This window comes from Halichoeres trimaculatus, unplaced genomic scaffold (genome assembly GCF_033239565.1).
Source record: "Halichoeres trimaculatus isolate MK-OKI-2021-1 unplaced genomic scaffold, fHalTri1.1 fHalTri1_scaffold_10, whole genome shotgun sequence".
Classification (NCBI taxonomy): Eukaryota; Metazoa; Chordata; class Actinopteri; order Labriformes; family Labridae; genus Halichoeres; species Halichoeres trimaculatus.
This window is the reverse complement of record NW_027437187.1, coordinates 34,144,297-34,163,839: the sequence shown is the minus strand read 5'-3', so window position 1 is coordinate 34,163,839 and position 19,543 is coordinate 34,144,297. Positions and strand designations below refer to the sequence as shown.

General features: G+C 39.6%; 2 protein-coding genes across 2 annotated transcripts in view; both read left to right on the top strand.

Moving 5' to 3' along the window:
• Positions 1 to 5,676, top strand: part of tdrd12 (tudor domain containing 12) — a 28,221-nt gene extending 22,545 nt beyond the window's left edge. Inside the window, exons 34-37 of the mRNA XM_074677870.1 lie at positions 2,084 to 2,197; positions 3,090 to 3,243; positions 4,709 to 4,769; positions 4,872 to 5,676. Coding sequence (XP_074533971.1) covers positions 2,084 to 2,197; positions 3,090 to 3,243; positions 4,709 to 4,769; positions 4,872 to 4,945 — 403 coding nt within the window. The 3' untranslated portion in view covers positions 4,946 to 5,676. The remainder of the gene's footprint in view (positions 1 to 2,083; positions 2,198 to 3,089; positions 3,244 to 4,708; positions 4,770 to 4,871) is intronic.
• Positions 5,677 to 8,593: 2,917 nt separating this feature from the next.
• ankrd27 (ankyrin repeat domain 27 (VPS9 domain)) overlaps positions 8,594 to 19,543 on the top strand; it is a 47,650-nt gene continuing 36,700 nt past the window's right edge. The window contains exon 1 of the mRNA XM_074677489.1: positions 8,594 to 8,912. The gene's annotated coding sequence lies outside the window, so the exon portion shown is untranslated. The remainder of the gene's footprint in view (positions 8,913 to 19,543) is intronic.

The following is a 19,543-nucleotide window of genomic DNA, read 5'->3' as shown; positions in this document are numbered from 1 at the left end:
ATTGTTGTTGTTTTTTACCCCCCAAAAAACCATACACCCCAATAATCCCTGCATAGACTGTAAAAAGAAAAAAAAATAGACTTCAAAACTGCTCCCCCTGGTGGCTGGCTGCAGTATAGGTCGAAAAATCCATCTCCCCAGTCATTCCAGATGGGCTGTGGTCAAACTTAAAAAAATGAGAACACCTGGTAGAAATGTTTCTCACGTCTGATTGTTGTGGTGATTTGAAGATATTATTTGTATTTAAGTTCTCTTTTTCCTGAATAGTTTAGTTTTCCTTAGTTATACGAGGTTAAAAACGAGGCTTTATATTACGTTTAACGATGATTGACAGCTGCCATTCTCATTTATTTTTTTCGGGGATTATAAAATATGTTGGGAGGTAGAGTCAAGAGGTGATTTGACTCAAAAGAAAAAATATATATTATTTTTGTCACTCAGCTCCACTCAGATTCTCCCAGAATCCCTCACAGTCTGTACTGCGCAGACTCTGGCTGCCAATGGCTGCGCCTGTGACGGGGGAATTTTGGCTTCAAAACTGTATAATGGTAAATGACGGAGCCATGCTGTCCACTCTAAATACAGTCTTTGTGAAAAACCTGTAAAAATGATGTTGTTTCCTATTTCAAACATTAAAGTTGAGTGAAACATTGTTAGTTTCAACATGTCAACTCCTCAGTAAGGACAGTCACTATTGTCTGTCCCAGAAGTCAGTAAAAGCCACTAAATGACGCTGCTGTTTAATTGCATAACAACACATCTGCATGGACTTTGTAGGAGAAAGAAATAAAGTGGGAAAAACACAACATCATTAATATGTTTAGAACTGCAAATTAACTTTTTTTTTGTCCATTCTTGTTTTTTTATGTCTAAATATCAACCCTCCTCCTTTATCTGGGCTGGGGACCAGCAGAAGTGACCATAATTCATCTGCTGTGAGTGCGGACTGTCTCTTTTTTATGGATAGGAGAGTGGCTCACACACACTGACAATTGAGGAAATCAAAACACGCTTTAACTTCAGATTCTCCAATTTACAGAAAAGTCGCAAGAATTGTCGTCTCCAAAAAAACTCACTAGAGGGTCTGAAAAGTAGCTAAATGCAGTGACAAAGTCTCTGAGTTGGAAACACTCAGTCGTGGTTTTATCCTCCACTTCTTTCCTGCCGTCATCACAGCTCACACTGAATCTAAAGAGCTCCCAGACAGCAGAAAAACTCAACGCCACATGTACACCCTCTAATTCTGCCTTCTCCGCTTGTCATGCCCAGGGATGGGTACCTTCCACATTTGAAACGATACGGTACCAATGCCCGGTACCTGGCAATCGGTATCGGTACTTAACGGTACCAACTTTCGGTGCTTTTTTTGTGTTTATGTGATTAAAAAATATCAGTTTGTTTAGTAATAAAATCAATTTGACATATTTGTCCTTCAATATATAACCTTGCAATGCTGTGTTCATGTCCAGCATGGAAAATCACCTACTCTTCCACCCCCTCACAGGTACCTAAGCATGGTACCTTTTGATTTTACATGAATCGATACCCAGTACTTTTGACAGGATTGGGTTGTTACCTGCAAAAGTACCTAATTCAGTACCCATCTCTAGTCATGCCGCTGTATCCTTCGCCTCACGCGTGCATGCGTGCATGTGATCTGAGCTACATAATCGCTTTAAACTGAGCTGTAAAATGAAGAAAAGAAAAAAACGAACCAAACAAAGCACATGCGCCCCAAACTCAGTGAGGAAAACTGGACAGTTCAGATTTATTTTTATCAACTGTTCCATCGAAACTTCAGATGTCGCTTTTATTTTGCGTGTATAAGTGTAAAAGTGTATTGGAAACACAGTTAATGAGAAAGAATGTTGGCTTACTTTCTTTCTGCACATTTGATTTGAAGGATAGTGTATCAGCCTGAACAGGTCTTTCCACTGGAGCACTGCTGAACATTTTTACCTTTATGACATCAAGACTCGAGCCCCAAAAAATGTTGCTGAAACATTTTAGTCTCTGATCGACGATCCTGACTGGTTTTCAGAGCCAGCTGTAAAATCTCCCCCTCCTCCTGGTTTCCTTTCAGCCTCCACCCTCAGGTCCGCTGGTTCCAGACGCCGGACTCTGTGGTTTTAACGGTGAAGCTAACGAACCCCGAGAGCCAGCGCTGTGAATTCCATCCCGACAGAGTCGTCTACAGGTCTGTGAGGCCCAGACCACCAATGACCGACTTCACTCCCAGCATTCAGTGGGGCTTTCTATCTCGAGCTCTTTACACTGGAGGGAGTGGGTACATGTTTAGCATGGCTAGCTTTTTTCAAATTAAATACAGTGAACACTTGTTCCTGACCTCCTCTAACAGGAAGGTTTGAATCTTTAACCTGCTGACCCTGTTACGTTCCCTGTTGAGCCGTTACCTCCCTGTAATTTACTGTATCATGAGAACAGAGCTGTTAAATTTCTAAACGTTAAAATCAAATGACCCTGTAACATCATGTGGCACAAAATGTGAATTCACATAGAGGTTAAGTTAAAGAAAACTTAGAGTTCCCCTAAAAACAGTTAAACCGTCCTGTTCTGTAGCAGTGAAACTTCACATTCTTACTGTATCATCAGTTCAACTTCTTTTCTTAAAAGTCTGCAATAAAATGTTTTAAAATCACTATTTTGTGTCACATGATTATTACCCATCACTTGATTTTTATCTCAGTCATCACCCTCAAGTGGACACTTGATGTACTGCAGTTTTTAACACTTCTGCATCAGCTTAATTTCTCTTAGCTGGGTCCATAATCTGAATTATTTATCTATTTTTAGTTTGATATTTTCATCCTTTGGCTGTCTTTGGATCTTTTATTGTAGTTTTAGGAAAACAAAATATCCCTCCGTTACATAGCTGCTGATTTGGAGGATTTGCTCAAGGGCTGAGTGGAAAATACTAAATAAAAATGACGCAGATTAAAGGCCAGATGTAATCGTTATCTTACAGGTCTGAGGTTTCAGCCTGTGGAGTTCACAGGTGTACTCTGTCGTGCAGAAAACTATCTGCAGCCTTTCCTCAGGTTGACTCTTTCTGTTTTGGTTGTGCACAGCGGCAGAGTGAGCGGTCAGACTTACAGAGCAGACCTGGAGCTTCACGCTAACATCGAAGCTGACCTCTGCAGCTGGCGAGTGAAGTGCAACGAGCCGGTCCTCACGCTGGTCAAACAGCAGCAGGGATACTGGGAAAAACTCCTCAAGAGCAAGGTCAGACAAGATCAAAACTTCAACTTGGTTAGACATTGGTATTAACTCAAATAATCCACACATGAAAAGAAATCACAACATTCAGGTCCATAAATAATGATTATGATGAATTAAGTACGATAACACAGGAAAAAAGTGTTGAACACACCATGGAAAGGCTGTATACTTTGGCAAGGAAATGCACCATACCACCTGAAATCTGTCAGTAATTATTACTTGAACTTCCAATTAGTGCAAACCAACATCAGCTGGGCTAGAGCAAATTGATGATCCTATGAAAAAGGTTGTTTTTTCACCAAGCAGTTAAATACCACACACCTCATGATGGGGAAAGACAAAGAGCTCTCTGAAGACATTCACAACCTGATTGTTGCTCAGCATCAGAATGGAACTGGTTACAGACTTATATCAAAGCACCTGAATATTCCAGTCAGCACCGTTGGGGCCATTATTCACAAGTGGAAGAAGCACCACCTTACCATCAACAGGCCACGCACAGGAGCTCCTTGAAGATTTCTGACCAGGGAGTCAGAAAGATAGTCAGAAGAGGACTCAACGAGCCAAGGACCACTCTGAAAGTGCTCCAGAAAGACTTGGAGGCAGCAGGTACAATTGTTACAGAGAAAACAATAGGCAATGCACTCCACCACCATGGCCTCTATGGATGCTCAACCTGCAAGACTCCATTCCTCAAGAAAAGGCATGTTGAAGCTGGTTTTAAGTTTGCTAAACAGCATCTTGACAAGCCTGTAGAATACTGGGAGAATGTTGTCTGGTCAGATGAGACCAAAACTGAACTTTTGGGCTGTCATACTACAGACCATGTTTGGAGGAGAAATGGCACTGCACATCAGCCAAAAAACACTACACCAACAGTGAAGTTTGGAGGTGGAAGCATCATGGCATGGGGTTGTTTCTCATCTCATGGTGTTGGCAAACTTCATATAACTGACGGAGCAATGAATGGAGCCATGTATGGGGAAATTCTTGATATGAATCTGCTGCCATCCACCAGGATGATGAGGATGAGACGTGACTGGACCTTCCAGCAGGACAACCATCCAAAGCACACGGCAAAGTTGACTCTCAAATGGTTTCAGAAAAAGAAAATCAAGCTGTTAGAATGGCCTAGTCAATCACCTGACTTCAATCCAACTGAACATTTGTGGAAAGAAGTAAAGAAAAGGGTTCACCAGAGGGCACCAAAGAATATTCCAAAAATTTAAGACACATAATCATTATTTATGGACCTGAACGTTGTGATTTCTTTTCATGTGTGGATTATTTGAGTTAATACCAATGTCTGGTAGAAATTTTGTTTGAATTGCAGCTTTGGAAATAAATGTGATGAGAAAAAAAGTTGACACGTTCAGTACTTTAATATTTACAAAGATAAATAAGATTTATGATGTGTTTAAGCAGAAAAAACACAGACTTAACAAGGCGTCTTTCTGTTGTCTTCCAGAACATTTTCGTGAGTTACGATCTGGAGCACTTTGAAGAAAACAAAGACAGAATCTCAAACGGTAAGCACTGCAGTCGCTGAATTTTTCTTTTGTGATCATAACCCTGTGGATACAGCTTCTGTGAATGATTTCCTGCCTGTCTGTCTGTCCTTCTGTGTTCAGGCGTTTGCTTTTTTGGGGACACAGGAGAGGACGGCTGGTACCACAACCCAGAGAGCGACAGTGACAGCGACTGAGAGAAAGCTCAAAGAAACAAAACCCACTTCATTCGTCTTCCTCACGTACAGAAATCATAAACTAAAACAGTTCAGAATTTGGGTGTGGGTGTTGTGTGAGTCTGCTTTTACTATAAAGCACCCAGCACGTGTGGATATCTCAGACTTGTTGGATTTAGATTTTGTGCTTTGCTGTTGCTTATTTTTATTTTGAAACATCAAAGCTGCAGTAGAAATATTATCAGATAGTTTTCTTTGGTATCAGTGATTTTGAGTGTCTCAAAAAGTATTAAATGCACCCGGCAGTTGTCAGCTTTGTGAGTCACAAGTCTCAAAACACGAGTTGTTTTTTTGGATTAGAACAAGTCTTGAGTTTCTAACATATCACCATCCTGCAACATCACTTCCACGCATCGAGTTTCAGTTTGATGCATTTTCATATAGATTAAAATAGAATTCACTTTTTTAAGGCTCTACAACAGGGGTCTGCAACCTTTATCATGAAAAGAGCCATTTTGCCCTCACCAAAGAAAAGTAGTTTGGAGTTGAAAACATAAGAAATTGATCACTTGTATTTCTCTTCAGGTTGGCCATTTTCAGCGATGCTTCGTGCTTGTTATGAAAATGTTGTTCAGTGTTACATTTTTTTGCCATTTGTTAGTTTCTCCCCACGTATTACGCATCTTTTCATTGACAAATTATTCAAACTTTTTTTTAATTTGATGATTTAAAAAAGTATCTCCTTAAACAGCTGTGCAACAAAATTAAGAAAACACAATAAATTAGAATTCGATTAGGAAATAACCTTTCATTTGCAACCATTTGCCATTTGAATACACACAAACTTGTCAATCCAAAAATAAAGACACAAACATATTTCATTTAGTTGATTGGAGAATTACACCACATATTTGCACGTAATCCTGTTTCTTAATCAAGGTCTTCAACAAAGACACCTGGGAAACAGATCAAACATTTCGTGTGCATGATCAAACATAAAATTTAACACCTATTTTAAGTTACAGTTAAAAAATCTGAAAACATTTTTTTTTTTTGGCTTGGTGTGTCTGTGACTTCCTGTACTTCTGGAGCCAGCCTCAAGCGGACACTCGAGAAACAGCAGATTTTAGCTTTTCCGCATTGTCTCATGTTTTCAGAACCGATGGTTGTCGTGTTAAAATCTGCTGATGCTGGCTACAGAAGTACTGGAAACCACATACTCTCCACCTGTTGTTTTCACAGCAGAAATTAACATGTTAACAACCTGGTACAAAAACGTCCAACGTCCAATCAGAGGCACAGCTCAGCCGACTGACAGGCAGGCGCCCTAGCCCGCCTCGTTTCCAATATGGCCCCTGTCAACGATTTGGCTCAAAACTCTATTTCAGAAACAGACAGGTGATGTCACGGAGACTATGTCCATGTATTATACAGTCTATGGTTTAAACTCCAACCTGCCAGTTTAACCAGTTGGTGGAATCAAGTGACAAAGATCTTCACAACATACCAGATAACCCAGCTCCGTGTATTTTTTTTTCAGTTAAATAAAAGAACAGGGTGGTGAATGAATCAATACAGAGATTTTGTTTTAAGTTTGTGAGAAAATTGCGAGAAAACGTCAAAATTCAGTTTTTTTGAAGAGTATTTGGTTTGTGAGCTTCGTGATTCAGCTTCTAGTCTAAGCCCAGTTATTGATGCACCCAGTATCAATCCACCATTAGCTGGAGAAAATCTTTCTTTGACAGGCAGAAACCTTGAGCAGAACCAGACTCATGTCTGAGAGACATCTGCCAAGGTCAAACAATCTTCAGTTTGCATTTACTCAACAGTTTTCAGATTTGTACAAAAATGTCAAGTTGTTTGTTTTTTTCAAAGTTCTACTGGAAGCGTTGAGCTCAAAGTTGTATATTAACATAGTATTTCTAAAATTGTGGACAATACTTTGTACTTATGTCAAGCAGAGGCACATTTGTCTTTTGTATCGCAAGGGAAATAATATTTTTTTTAACCACAGACACCTGTGTTTGCATGCTTTGGGATGAAGCAAGTTTAAAAATGTATGTTTTCCCTGTTCTTTATTTGACTTAAGATGTTAAATCCAATAATAAAGGACTTTATTTGTGTTATTAATCAAAAGATGTCAGCTTTTTTTTTGTCGTACCAGACTCATCACTTTGAAAAGCAGTCACCCTTTTTTTTTTTTTTTAACTGTACATGCTTTAAGTTTTAAGTCAAAAGGGGTGAAAATAAGACTTATGAGCAAACATACACAAGTGATATCCCTTAGAGATATTTTTATATTGCAGATAAAATATTTAACCAAAGCCATATGCGCATACTGAAAAAAAAAAAAAGAATCAACAGTTCCAGTATCCTCCTTGCTAATGCAGCAAGCCACGAGATAACAGAGATGGGTCCAGTATAAAGAAAAATTACATCTGACCTTTGAAAAAAAACAAAAAACAAAATTAAAATAATAAAAATAATAACTGATACTGTTCATTTAAAAACAAAATGCCTTTGTTTTGAGCGGGGTGTAGCTACAATAGGCAAACACAGGCAGTTGCCTGGGCCCCCAAGATTCCCAGGGGCCCCCAAAGCATCTCTTCAAAACTGATAAATGAAGTCCTCTTCAATTGAAAGCATTTCTTTTTTCTAAATCTTACTTCACATGCTTCAAAATACATCAGAAGGCTTAATCTTTAATGATGGTTTTGGGTACTCCTCCTCCCTTCTTATTCAATGGGCTATTCCATGTTACAACACATCTGAACATTTGATTCAGGAAGAAAGTGGTAAAAAACACAATTTTTCCCATTTTTTTTTCTAATTTTCAACCAAGTCAGAAATAAAAACAATGTTGCTCTGAGATCTGAGATAAACATATAAGACTTTTAGGATTTTAAGGACTTTATCTAGCCCAGGAAACAGGGTAATTTTCTCAAAATCAAACTTTTTGAGTTGGTGATAAACATTATTGTACAAAATCTCTTTTTTGGATACATAACTCACTGGACAGGGGGTCAAATAAAAATACATTAACTTTGAAATAAACATACCAAAAAGTATGGTAACTGTAAATATCACCTCTTTCAGTAGATTTTTTCCAGTTTTATGTTGTGCTTGATATTTACATATTTTTTCTTTACTATTTTTTATTTTTTCAATATTTACCTATTGTAATGTTTTTCACTTCATACTTTCTTGTTTGTTTCTGTTACTCTGTAAATTCCCTACTGTGGGACAAATAAGCTGTCAATTTACCATAAAAGATTTCAAATCCAGGACAAAGTGGACTAAATTATGTTTTCACTTTTTTCAAAATCAAACTAAAGTACAGAACTTGAGGAAATGCATTTAGTTGCGTTAAGTTACCATGTACAAGATTAGCACTGTCTCATGCCTTGATTCTGGGAAAGAGACAGTGGACCCAGGGAAGGCCAGTCTAGCTCTGAGGAAGATGAGTTACAAGGACATGGAGGGCCCCACTGTCTGGGTTTGCCTTGGGCCCCCAAACCACTAAATACGCCCCTGGTTTTGAGAGCCACGGGGAAGTTATGACATGTTTATGCTATGCAGTGTGTAATGACCAGCAGCTTTCATCTTTCCGCTGTAACACACCAGACTCGTCGCTAGGGGGCAGTGCTGACTTTGTGTTGTCGAAGCAGGTCAGTTAAAGTTAACGGTTAACTACAGATTTCAGAATTGAATGTATTTATTACTTTAGAGCACGAAGTGACTACTTTTACCGGCGTGTTGCTGACAGAAATAAATATTTCTTCGTCATTTTTAAAAACCAACCAGACCCCACCGAGAGGCGGCTCTTTTGAAGGCTTATTTTTACGTGTTTCCTCTCTGAAGTCTGGAGGCTAAGGTCCTGCAGCATGCTAACCAGCTGATCCCAGTAAACAGCTTCTGACAGGAGACTGAGGCTGTTTGAGACTGCCATGCCCAAGCCTGGATGACCTGAGGGAATCATTGATAACAGGTACACACCACTGATCATCGCTTGTGTGCGCTTATACTCATGTGAAGCTACTAGTTGAGCACTAACAGGCTAACACTGACCATAGAAATCCGCTATGTTACGCAGAGCTAATGCTAGTTAGCTCCTAGTCTTGGTGGTTTATTTTGTCGGCTGTTGTTGTAGCTTTGAGGCTAATTGTGAAACTCCCGATCCTTCAGTCCTAAACGCTTGATTCAAAGACCAGCGTTAGTGTAGTTTATTAAAATAACCCTGAATCTTCCTTAAAGTATGTGATCTTTCTTTAAGCCACAACCAACTACACAGCTAATCCTAGTATAAGCTTGGGGTTTATGTGTTGAGGAGGCACAGATGTTGCAAACAAAGGTATTTTATCACCTGAGGAACATCAGTTTATCTCAAGCAAATACAGAGACACATGCAGGACTGATTTCTGTAACGTTTTTCTTTCTGGTCTTCCTAAAAAAGAGCATCTCTCAGCTTCTGCTGCTTCATATTCAGCTGACAAAGAGCCCACATTACAACAGTTTTAGAGTCTGCATTAACTACCAGTAGATTTCAGAATTGACTGAGTTGTTTTTTTTTACTGGTTTTAAAATCTCTAAATGGTCCTGCCATTTTTATTTTTTAATTTTAATTTTTTAATTTAATTTTTTTTTTTTGTAGTCTGATTTGCTTTTTATCATATATGCCTGTGAGAAGCTTCAGGTCTTCATGTTTTAGTAAGTTTAAATTTTGATCAATCTTGAAGTTAAATATAATTTAATCTATTATTTTGAAAATATACATATATATTTTGTCTAAATTATAATTATTGTCTTTTTTTGGGTTATTTACTTGAGTTTTCTCAGCTTTTTTAATAACTTATTTTCAAATTTCAGTTTAGTATGTTTTCTCTTTTACTGCTTTTGTAATTTAATGTCATATTTATTTATTGATTTGGTCTCTTATCTTGAATTTTAACATTTCCTCAGGTCATCAGCACTAGTTTTATTCATGATTTATTGAGCATGTCAAACCAAACTCTTTCCATAAAATATGATATTTTTACTACTCTTGTTAAATCAGCTGTACTGTCAAGATTAGGGATGGGTACCTTTCACATTTGAAACGATAAGGTACCAATGCCCGGTACCTGGCAATCGATACCGGTACTCAATGGTACCAATTACTTTTGTGTGTTAATGTGGTAAAAAATATAAATTTGTTTAATAATAGAATTTTTTTTTCAATTTATTCCTCAATATATAAACTTGGAATGCTGTGTTCATGTCCAGCATGGAAAATCACCTACTCTTTCACTCCCTCAGAATCACAAGGATGCATTTAGGTACCTAAACATGGTACCTACCTTTTGACTTTACATGAATCAGTACCCGGTACTTTTTGTCAGAATTCGGTCGGTACCTAAAAAAATACCTGCTTCGGTACCCATCCCTAGTCAAGATGCAGTTTAAAGCTTTGAAATCCTCATATGTTATCAGACATTTCAGTATAAAAAAAAAGCACGGAGCCCTTTGGGAAAGCAAAGAGTTGTCTTAAAAAAAAACAAGGAGTAAAGGTGGCTGAATCTTAAAATTCAGGAATAGGAGAAAACCAAAGATCCAAGAGATGCCAACCCGTGTTCAAACTCAGATAAAGAAGTTAAAATGATTGGCTCTGTTAATGAGAAATTCAGTCCAGAAGAACAGTTTGTGAAGGAAGGAGGTTAATTCACTTAGTTAACACATTAAGTCCAATTAGAGGAATAATTGGTGTTACGAATTAACAAAGAAGACTTCAAACGGTCATTAAAGATAGTGGATTTGAGGTTGTTGCTCTCAGCTTTATCAACAACAAGAGGAACATTCAGTTACCAAGTTTTTCAGATGAAGTTTTGTCTGGCTTTTCTTATCTTTCCTACATTCCCTGTGTGTTTACAGTTTTGTTCTTGAATATTTTAGCTTTAAGTTAAAAAAGTGGAAATATCATGTGCCTAGCCCGGGTCGATCTGTTTTTTTTTTTTTTTTTTTTCTGTCTCAAGGGTTGTGAGTTTCCATGAAAGTTTCAAAATGACCTTTATAGGTCAGTGGTTGGTATTTTATTTCTGCTTCTTGTTCCTCGTAGTAATCAGCTCTGAGGAATGGTCTAGAGGTACAGTGTGTGTGTGTGTGTGTGTGTGTGTGTGTGTGTGTGTGTGTGTGTGTGTGTGTGTGTGTGTGTGTGTGTGTGTGTGTGTGTGTGTTTATGCTGCATCATGTGTGCAGCCTTGAGGGGAACGATGTGATTGTCACGTTCAGGCTGTGAAACCTCTTTGTGTGGGTTTAAGCTCATTCAGCTCCTGAAAGATTTTTATTGATCCAGAGAGAAGCAGGAGATATTACGTCTTTCTGGTAAATTTCTGCCTCACTGGTGATTTTCTGCTGCATTACATCAATTAAGATCTGTGGTCTGTCGATATCTGGGAAATTACTGCACTAAAAAGAAAACATGACTGGAACTTTTCTCTCCTCCATGGAAATAGAAATCAGACACAGTGAGCCACGATAAACCTCTGTCTGTGTTATGAGGTTGGTCCTGTCTTTCCAGATTTGTCTGACAGCATCGCTGAAATCATTCCTTTGAAAGAGGATCATTTTGTCAAAGTAAGAGTCTTTCGGCAACACTCTCTTCAAAGCCAACAGACTTCAGTAACAAATCAACTCTCATACACAACACGAGAGTTGCTGGTCTACTTTAAAGTTGTTTGTCTGCGTCACAATAACTCCTGAAATTAGGAACAGGATGCTTTTCAAACTGCTGTTTATAAGCGCAACACAGCGTGAATTAAATTCCAAAACAAATGCCTGAAACACAGAAAAATTATAGGAAAGTGGAATGAAGGTGTTTTAAACTTTTGAAGTCCTGATACCAACCCCATGATCCAATCTCTTTCTAACTTTATAAACCAAAATGAGTTAAAAAAATATTTACACCAACTGTATTCCCATTTTCTGGATTACAAATGTGTAAATATGTCATAAATCAATCAGAACAGGAATTACAGTCTAACTGTAAACCTCAGCAATGGGTAAATGAGGAATTAAATTTGCATAAGCCGTTGTCAAAGTTGTTAAAACAAACATGAAATACCTCCACAATCAAGACAAAAAGAGGTTTGAAGAAAAGAAAAAAAGATATGATACAATGTTGCAGATATATTGGTCTGTTATCAGCAAAAAAAAAAAAAAAACAACAACAACAAAAAGGAGTAGGTGATTGTATCAGCCTGTATCTAAGCTCTGATTGTAACACAGCTAGAACCTGAAATTTAACAATGACCCAAAATGTAATAACTGACCAAAAATGAAAAGATGCTGAGCTCAAAATGTATCAACTTTCTGCCCACTGTACTACCTGGATGTGAACAAGCACAGATAACATTTTGTAATAGGGATGCTCCGATCCAACTTTTCTGGTCTTAAAGCTCCCATATCATGTTCCTTTTCTGCAGTTTAATTTGGATCATTGATGTCTTCATGAAATGGTAGTAACATGTTTTGGTCCAAAAAGCCAATAAATCAAGCACAGCAGCATTGTTTCCAGGCTCTCGTAGCCCCTCTGTCCAGAACGCTCTGATTTAGTGGGCGTGGCCTTCATATGTAAATGAGCCACCACTGATACCGCCCCGCTCTTCCACGTCACTGAGAGCGGCGCCACGAGCTCCATGTGCACAATGTTTAGAAAACAGCGAAGCTCATTTACCGTAACATTACAAGCTAAAACAACAGGCTAACCGCAGCTAAAGTTAGCAACCTGAAGCTAAGCTAGTTGTTCTGCTCCACAGCATTTAAAATGCTCACATTTCCAGGGTCCCAGGTTTGTTGGAGGATGGTTGGTAATGCGCCTGGATTCAGGACCAGTCTATTGGCTAGCCCTCTGTTGGACTGTCCAAAGTTGGAAAAGCAGTCGGCCGTGAAGTGACTAGCACACACATGCACAGTTTTACTGAGTGTAGCTGGAACATTTCCTTGATAAATGAACTCTAACCACTTAGTCTTGTCTTCCTCCGAGATTGGAAGCTTGTGCATGGAACTATGTGGCTGTTTACAGCCAAAAACAGAGCAGTGATGGCTCTTCAACTTTGGCATTCTCCTCCCTGTTGCTGGAGAGTGGGCGGGGAGGGGGTTCGGGGGTATCTGCTCCGGTGGACCAATCAGGTCAGACTTGCTCCTGATTGGTCAAAAAAGGGAATCGCTGACGTCGGCAAACCCCCAAAATCCAAACAGCTCGTTTTAGGTCAGGATTTTACATTCACAAGCACTACTGAGTACAGGTTTGGTCATTAAATATCACATTTTGTGGGCTGGGAGGAAAGACAAAGACCCACAAATTTCACCAAAAGACTTAATAAAGTGATTTTTGCACAATATGGGACCTTTAGCAAGTTTTGTTTCTTTCAGTTTTTAATCCTGTTAGTTTTTAGCACTAGTTGAACCCGCTCAAATCTCTCAGATACTCTGTTCCAATCACAGGATGTGCAGTGAGGGGCTTCTGGCTTTCTTGCATACTTCTCCACATTTTTGCGGATTGGAGCAGCGAAGGTCAGGACCCGGGGTTGAACTGTGACCACACTGTGAGCACCTTATCATGAGGAAGTGCAGAGCTGAGCTGTGAGGTTTACAAATCAAACTATTGATGTTCGGTGTCTGCCTCCTGGTGATGTCAGACCTTTAATCTCCTCTGTTGTCTGCTCTGCTTCTGCTGAGGAGTGTCTCATGTTCACACACACACACACACACACACACACACACACACAAAGCTGAGTGGCGGGAGAAAACGAGGGAACGGAAATTCCTTTAGACCACTGAAAACCCTGTTAGCATCAAGTTTAAGGGTCACGAGGACCATCAGGGTCACATGACTCATTCCTTGGGTTCATCCCATCCCAGCAGCCTGACAGGAGGCCTGCAGGGTGCGGCGTGTGTGTGAGTGTGTGTGCTCAGTCTGCGCTAGGTCTGCACAGGAGCTGAGGGAAGATGAAGCTGGAAACTGAGCAGAGAGATGAGGTGAGTTTTGAATGTGTGGAGGGGTCCAGGTTTGGACTCAGGATTTTGATGTGATGGGGGAAAGTTTCTGAGAAGTTTGATGGACTAAACATCAGATTAAGATTCTGTCTTTTATGTTTGATGCTGTGGAGGAGCCTGAGTGGATGAAACGTGTTGTCTCTGCTGTAGAAGTCCCAATTTGGAGGCTGCTGCTTGTCTGCAGGAGTACAGAAAAACTGTGGGACAGATTTTCTTGAAAGATTGTAGAAGTATATATAAAAAATTAAAGAAGGGACGGCAAGCTATTACATACCTTTTTTTTACCGTCAGTGTTTAAAGAAGGAAAGCTGGTTCATTGAAGTGTGGCAGCTTGATTTGAATATACGTTAAAGGGGCTGTGAGGAGTTTGAAAGTGATCTTGAAAAAGTCTCCCTTCTAGATATCTGCCTGATCATAATCCACACTTTAAAATGAGATTATCAGCACCAATAATACATGTTCAGTATTTCCCATTAATTAATGAGACTGTGGCGGCCCGCCACAGTCTCATTTGGCCCCGCCACAGTCTCATATGGAGACAAAAATACGATCCGTCACTCTGTCAGACCATTACACAGCTGTACTTTCCTACCGCACGTAAACAAGAGAACAAGAGTGCGCGCGCACTGGTCACATTCGTAGACGTCACTCTTTACTTGTTACGTTTGGCGCGAACCAGATTCCAGCGAAGTTAGAGCGGGGCGTCTGACTCTGAGGTACGTGTAACTTCTTTTTTGGGCATTAGCGGCCATGCTAACTGCGGCCGTGGACACAGTATCTCACTGCGCTGTCTGCCTCCCTTCTTGGGAAGAGGAACGGCTGCACCGCGCACGTCTCTGTTCAAGAGTTTCATTATCACAGCGCATTCAGAGTCAGTGTCAGGCACACAGTACAATTACCTGTACAATACCAACGAGCTGACGCGGGTTATTATTTCATAGTCTCCTCTCCTGGGGCCTACATTTATTACAGCGAAGTCCTCTTAAGTTTCACTTACGACGAAAAGGCAAAACGTGGATACGACCAACATTCTTTTCAGATCTATCAAACTCTGCGTACACACGGCTGCACGCTATTCTCCGTGATAAATCACACCGCGACGAGAAAAGCTTGAATGTGGTGAGCACGCCTCCTTTCCCACCTTCAGCGTGCCCGAACGTAACCATATATGGTCAATGCAAATCAGTACGTGCATATTAAGTAGCCATGTGCTACTGCGATTTTTGTACTGACGTCAGCGTAAGACGGTGAACACCACAGACGGAGAGAGCATGGAGGAAGCTGAATTTCTCTCAAAGCCAGATACACAGAAATATCAGGGAATATCAGTCAGAAAATGATCTTGCATTGATTTAGGCTTCATTTTGTGATGAAGTGGGCTGCAGCAAATTTAGGAATCTTTATTTATTTAGACTATTTTCTGCAGTCACTATAGAAAAAAAACAGAATGAAAACACTACACTCCCAAATCCAAATAAGGGGGCAGAGAGAAGAAGAATCGTAATCAGACCCTTTATCCCAAAAAATATTTTTTTAAGATGTTAAACAATATAAAGGGTTTCTACTTTGCTTCCCTTTCACCTACTCACATCCTGGTGCTCTCTTTTCTTCATCAGCTTCAAACACACACCTCGTTAACTCAGGTGAGAGAATAAGGGTAGGCTACAGTCTCAGTAGCCTGATAACGGATCACAGATCATGGAAATAGTGTAAATAACCTGTCGTTGAAATGCTGTTCAGTAAATTGTTCAAAATATTGTGAGAGAGTGAGTTTTTGGTTTTGTTTCTGAATCAAATTGAAAATATTTCTGATATGCCTTTGTAAGTTCTTATTTATCAGTGTACGTTCATGTCCATGGTCCCACACTGCACTTACTGTAAGGGCGATACATTGCGCTTAAAAACGTACACACACATTAAAACCGCCGAGGGTCAGAGACTCCCCCACCACAGTCTCCTAAAATCCTGTGGGAAACACTGCATGTTACAGGTTTTTTAAATTACTACTTCATAGCTTCCAGTTTGGGTCGACCAGGACCGGATTGATCTACAGCACATCTAAGTCTCTGTGACAACACCAACAAAGTTTAGTAAAGAGAAGAGAGATCTGAGTTTTTCTCTGCTGAAAACAATTTCTGTGATTAATTTTGTAGTGATGGTGGACACTGGAGCCTAACTGTCAGACAGAAAAAGGACAGAAGAGCAGAAGAAAGATAAACAGGACAGAGATAGAGCACAAGCTAAAGGCTAAAAGAGCTAAATTGTTTGTGCTAATGTTGATTCCAACCCACAGTCAGCAGTTATTCTGCAGTGGTCTGTCCAAACTTGAGAGTCTATCAATAAAAATTAGGGCTGCACGATTATCGCAATCGCAATCGCAATCGCAATTTCAGCAAATGCAATTACGTAACCGCAAAAGAGGATATCGCATCGCAATTTCAGCAAATGCAATTACGTAATCGCAAAAGAGGATATCGCAATCGCAATCGCAATGTCAGCACATGCAATTCAGATTTTTCTCCATGATAACCAAGCAAGTCTGTAGACTCATCATGACACAACTTTTTTTATTAAATCGCAAGCACAATCGCAATCGCAATATTGTCCACCTAATCGCAAATCGCACCTTTTCCCCAAATCGTGCAGCACTAATAAAAATGAAGAGTGAGGTTACGTTAGCTCTGATTGGTAGATGACTGGCAGGACATAACCAGGATTCACTAACGTTACACATTACAGACATGTCTTAGAGCACCGGGCTGCTAGCTGCGTTAAATATAAACAGCTAATAAACTACTTACAAACTGACAGTGTTTACTTGTTGTCACGTTAAGACGTGTTTCCACCAAGCAGTCCGGTTCGGTTCAGTATGGTTTGGCTCGGTTTGCTACAGTTAAGCCTGTTACCGTTTGTGTTCCCACAGCAGACTGTGGCCTCGCGTGGTAGGGGGCATGTAAGTCGGAAGCCGCAGCTGTTATACAATAGCATGACGCCGTAGCAGCTTACCCCGCTAATAAATCCAAGGAAGAAGAAAAACGCGACACAGTAAACAAAGAGCACAGATGGAAGACATGCAGCATTTCGTCCTCTCTGTGATTGACATGTAGCTCTTTGATACAAAGAACAATCAAGCTTTGTTTCAGAGTAGACTGTGTGCCGCATAGGAAGTGACGATTCTACCGACCAATCAACGGTCTGCAGTGTTGTAGCTCCACCTTCTAAGGGGGGGTTTGGTTCAGTCTGGCACCCATACGAAAGGGTCCCAAAAAGTGGGATGGCTCGTCTCTGTGATTTGGGGATCTGTCCCAGGATAAGTCAGAGGAAACGCCACAAAATGTGCTCCGTACCGAGACGAACTGAATCCGTCTGCTTGGTGGAAACATGGCTTTAGCCTACAGATACGTCGAAGCACCGGGCTGCCGATAGCACTACATACAGCCGGCTGCTACAAAGTTTCCTTGATGTCATGTCTCAAACTGTAGCGCTACGTAACTGTACTGATAAATACCTTACCTCTGCGTGTTGTATCTACTAAAAAGTTGTCTTGAACAAAGAAAATTTGTTTTGATCTGATCTCAAATACACGCCTCACTAAAAGTAATTTCTGACATTGTGCTGAGACTCCGGGCCACAAGGTGGCGAGGGAGTGCAATCGAAACAGATCCTCCTCATAGCATCTTTAATAACATGGCATTTAAAAGGTGTAAAGTCAGAGTTATTTTCTTCATGAAAGAAACATGATTTGGTTTTCTAAAAGTCTGTTTTTTAAACTAAGTAGTAGGGAGGGTAACTAGGGATGCACGATATTATCGGCACAAAATCAGTATCGGCTGATAAAAGCTAAAAAACACGTTTATCGGTATTGGCAGATATGAAAATTTCTGCCAATAGGCAGAGCCGATAAGGTGCTATTCAGTTAGGATTATTATTATTTTTTATCTGAAAAATAAGCTCCTTGAATAAAATGTAGCACTTCATTTATTTGCACTGCAGAGCTCTGTGTCCGTCACCAGGTTGTTACAGTAGCTCTAAAATAATCAAATGCAACTTGGTTACGTTTGAAAATGCATTGTACATTTAAAGTTCATGTGATCTAAAGAAATTATTTTTCTGTATTTCAATACTGAATGTCTTGAGTTTGAAAAAATAATACATTTCTTATTTATGGTAAAATCAAATGTTTTTTGTCTTGTTTTATGTGTGTTTCTTAAACAAATAAGACCATAACAATAAGAGTAACATATAAATTCCAGTACAAGATAGACTTAGCTTTCTTTACAGTGAAAAAAACAAACAAACTTGTGATTATCGGTATCGGTATCGGTATCGGTATCGGTATCGGCCGAAAGGGGTTTCGATATATCGGCATATTGGATATCGGCAAAAATCCAATATCGTGCATCCCTAAGGGTAACGTTTTAGTTCCTCTAAAATAGTGCTGCACGATTTGGGGAAAAGGTGCGATTTGCGATTAGGTGGACAATATTGCGATTGCGATTGTGCTTGCGATTTAATAAAAAAAGTTGTGTCATGATGAGTCTACAGACTTGCTTGGTTATCATGGAGAAAAATCTGAATTGCATGTGCTGACATTGCGATTGCGATATCCTCTTTTGCGGTTACGTAATTGCATGTGCTGACATTGCGATTGCGATTGCGATTGCGATAATCGTGCAGCCCTACTCTAAAAGCGTGCTTTTATTTGAAAGGGTATGAATGGCACGTCTGCCAGATATTACGAGTGCAGGGACTCTTCTCACCACATGTAGGCCAGGAGAAGAAAGAGAGCAGTTTATCATCCACTCATTTATCATCGGACGTAAAACAGACTCTTTTATAAACCAGAATCAATCCCAGCTGATGATTCAAACAAAGTGGTTAATAATGTTAAGTGTAATTTAATTCAGCATGTATTTGGTCTTTAATCCACCTGATAGATCGGAGTACACAGAGTTCTGGTTTGAAGTTTTTTTTTCCTCTTTCAAACATGATTAATAGGCTATAACTCAATTTCTGTCAGATAACAATCGCTCCATGTGCTTTTGATTTAAGACATATTTGATCATAATTCATCCATTATCTTTTATTAATGTTGAGAACGGGCAAGTTAAAGGCTCAAGTACTGTTCACATCCTTGGTATTTCTGAAAGATTTTGGAAAACTCAAGTTCCACAGGAAACTGTGTTTTTGGTTGTCAGACGTCACAGCTGAATGACAGGAGCTCATTCTTTGGTATGCTTTGATCTGTAGTCTGGTGGAAAAAAGTATTTTTAAAAATGAATTATAGGGGGTATTTGTTTTGGAAAATGCCAGGCTGTGTGTGGACAAAGCCTCAGTGTTGGGACTTCAACTGCACCAATGATAGTCATGTTGGACTGTCAAAAAAACAAATCTTATACTTCCCCTTTATTTTTTGGTATGAACTGCTATGTAAAATTGGCAGTCCACATTTTTTATTACTTTCTGACTGGCGTGGTTGTTGGAACTTAAAGAGGGGTTATTGAGCTCTTCTTAAATCTTTGTTTCACCCCCCTGTAGTAGCTTCACACGATTTACAGCTTTTTATTTTTCTCTCACTGACTGATTTTC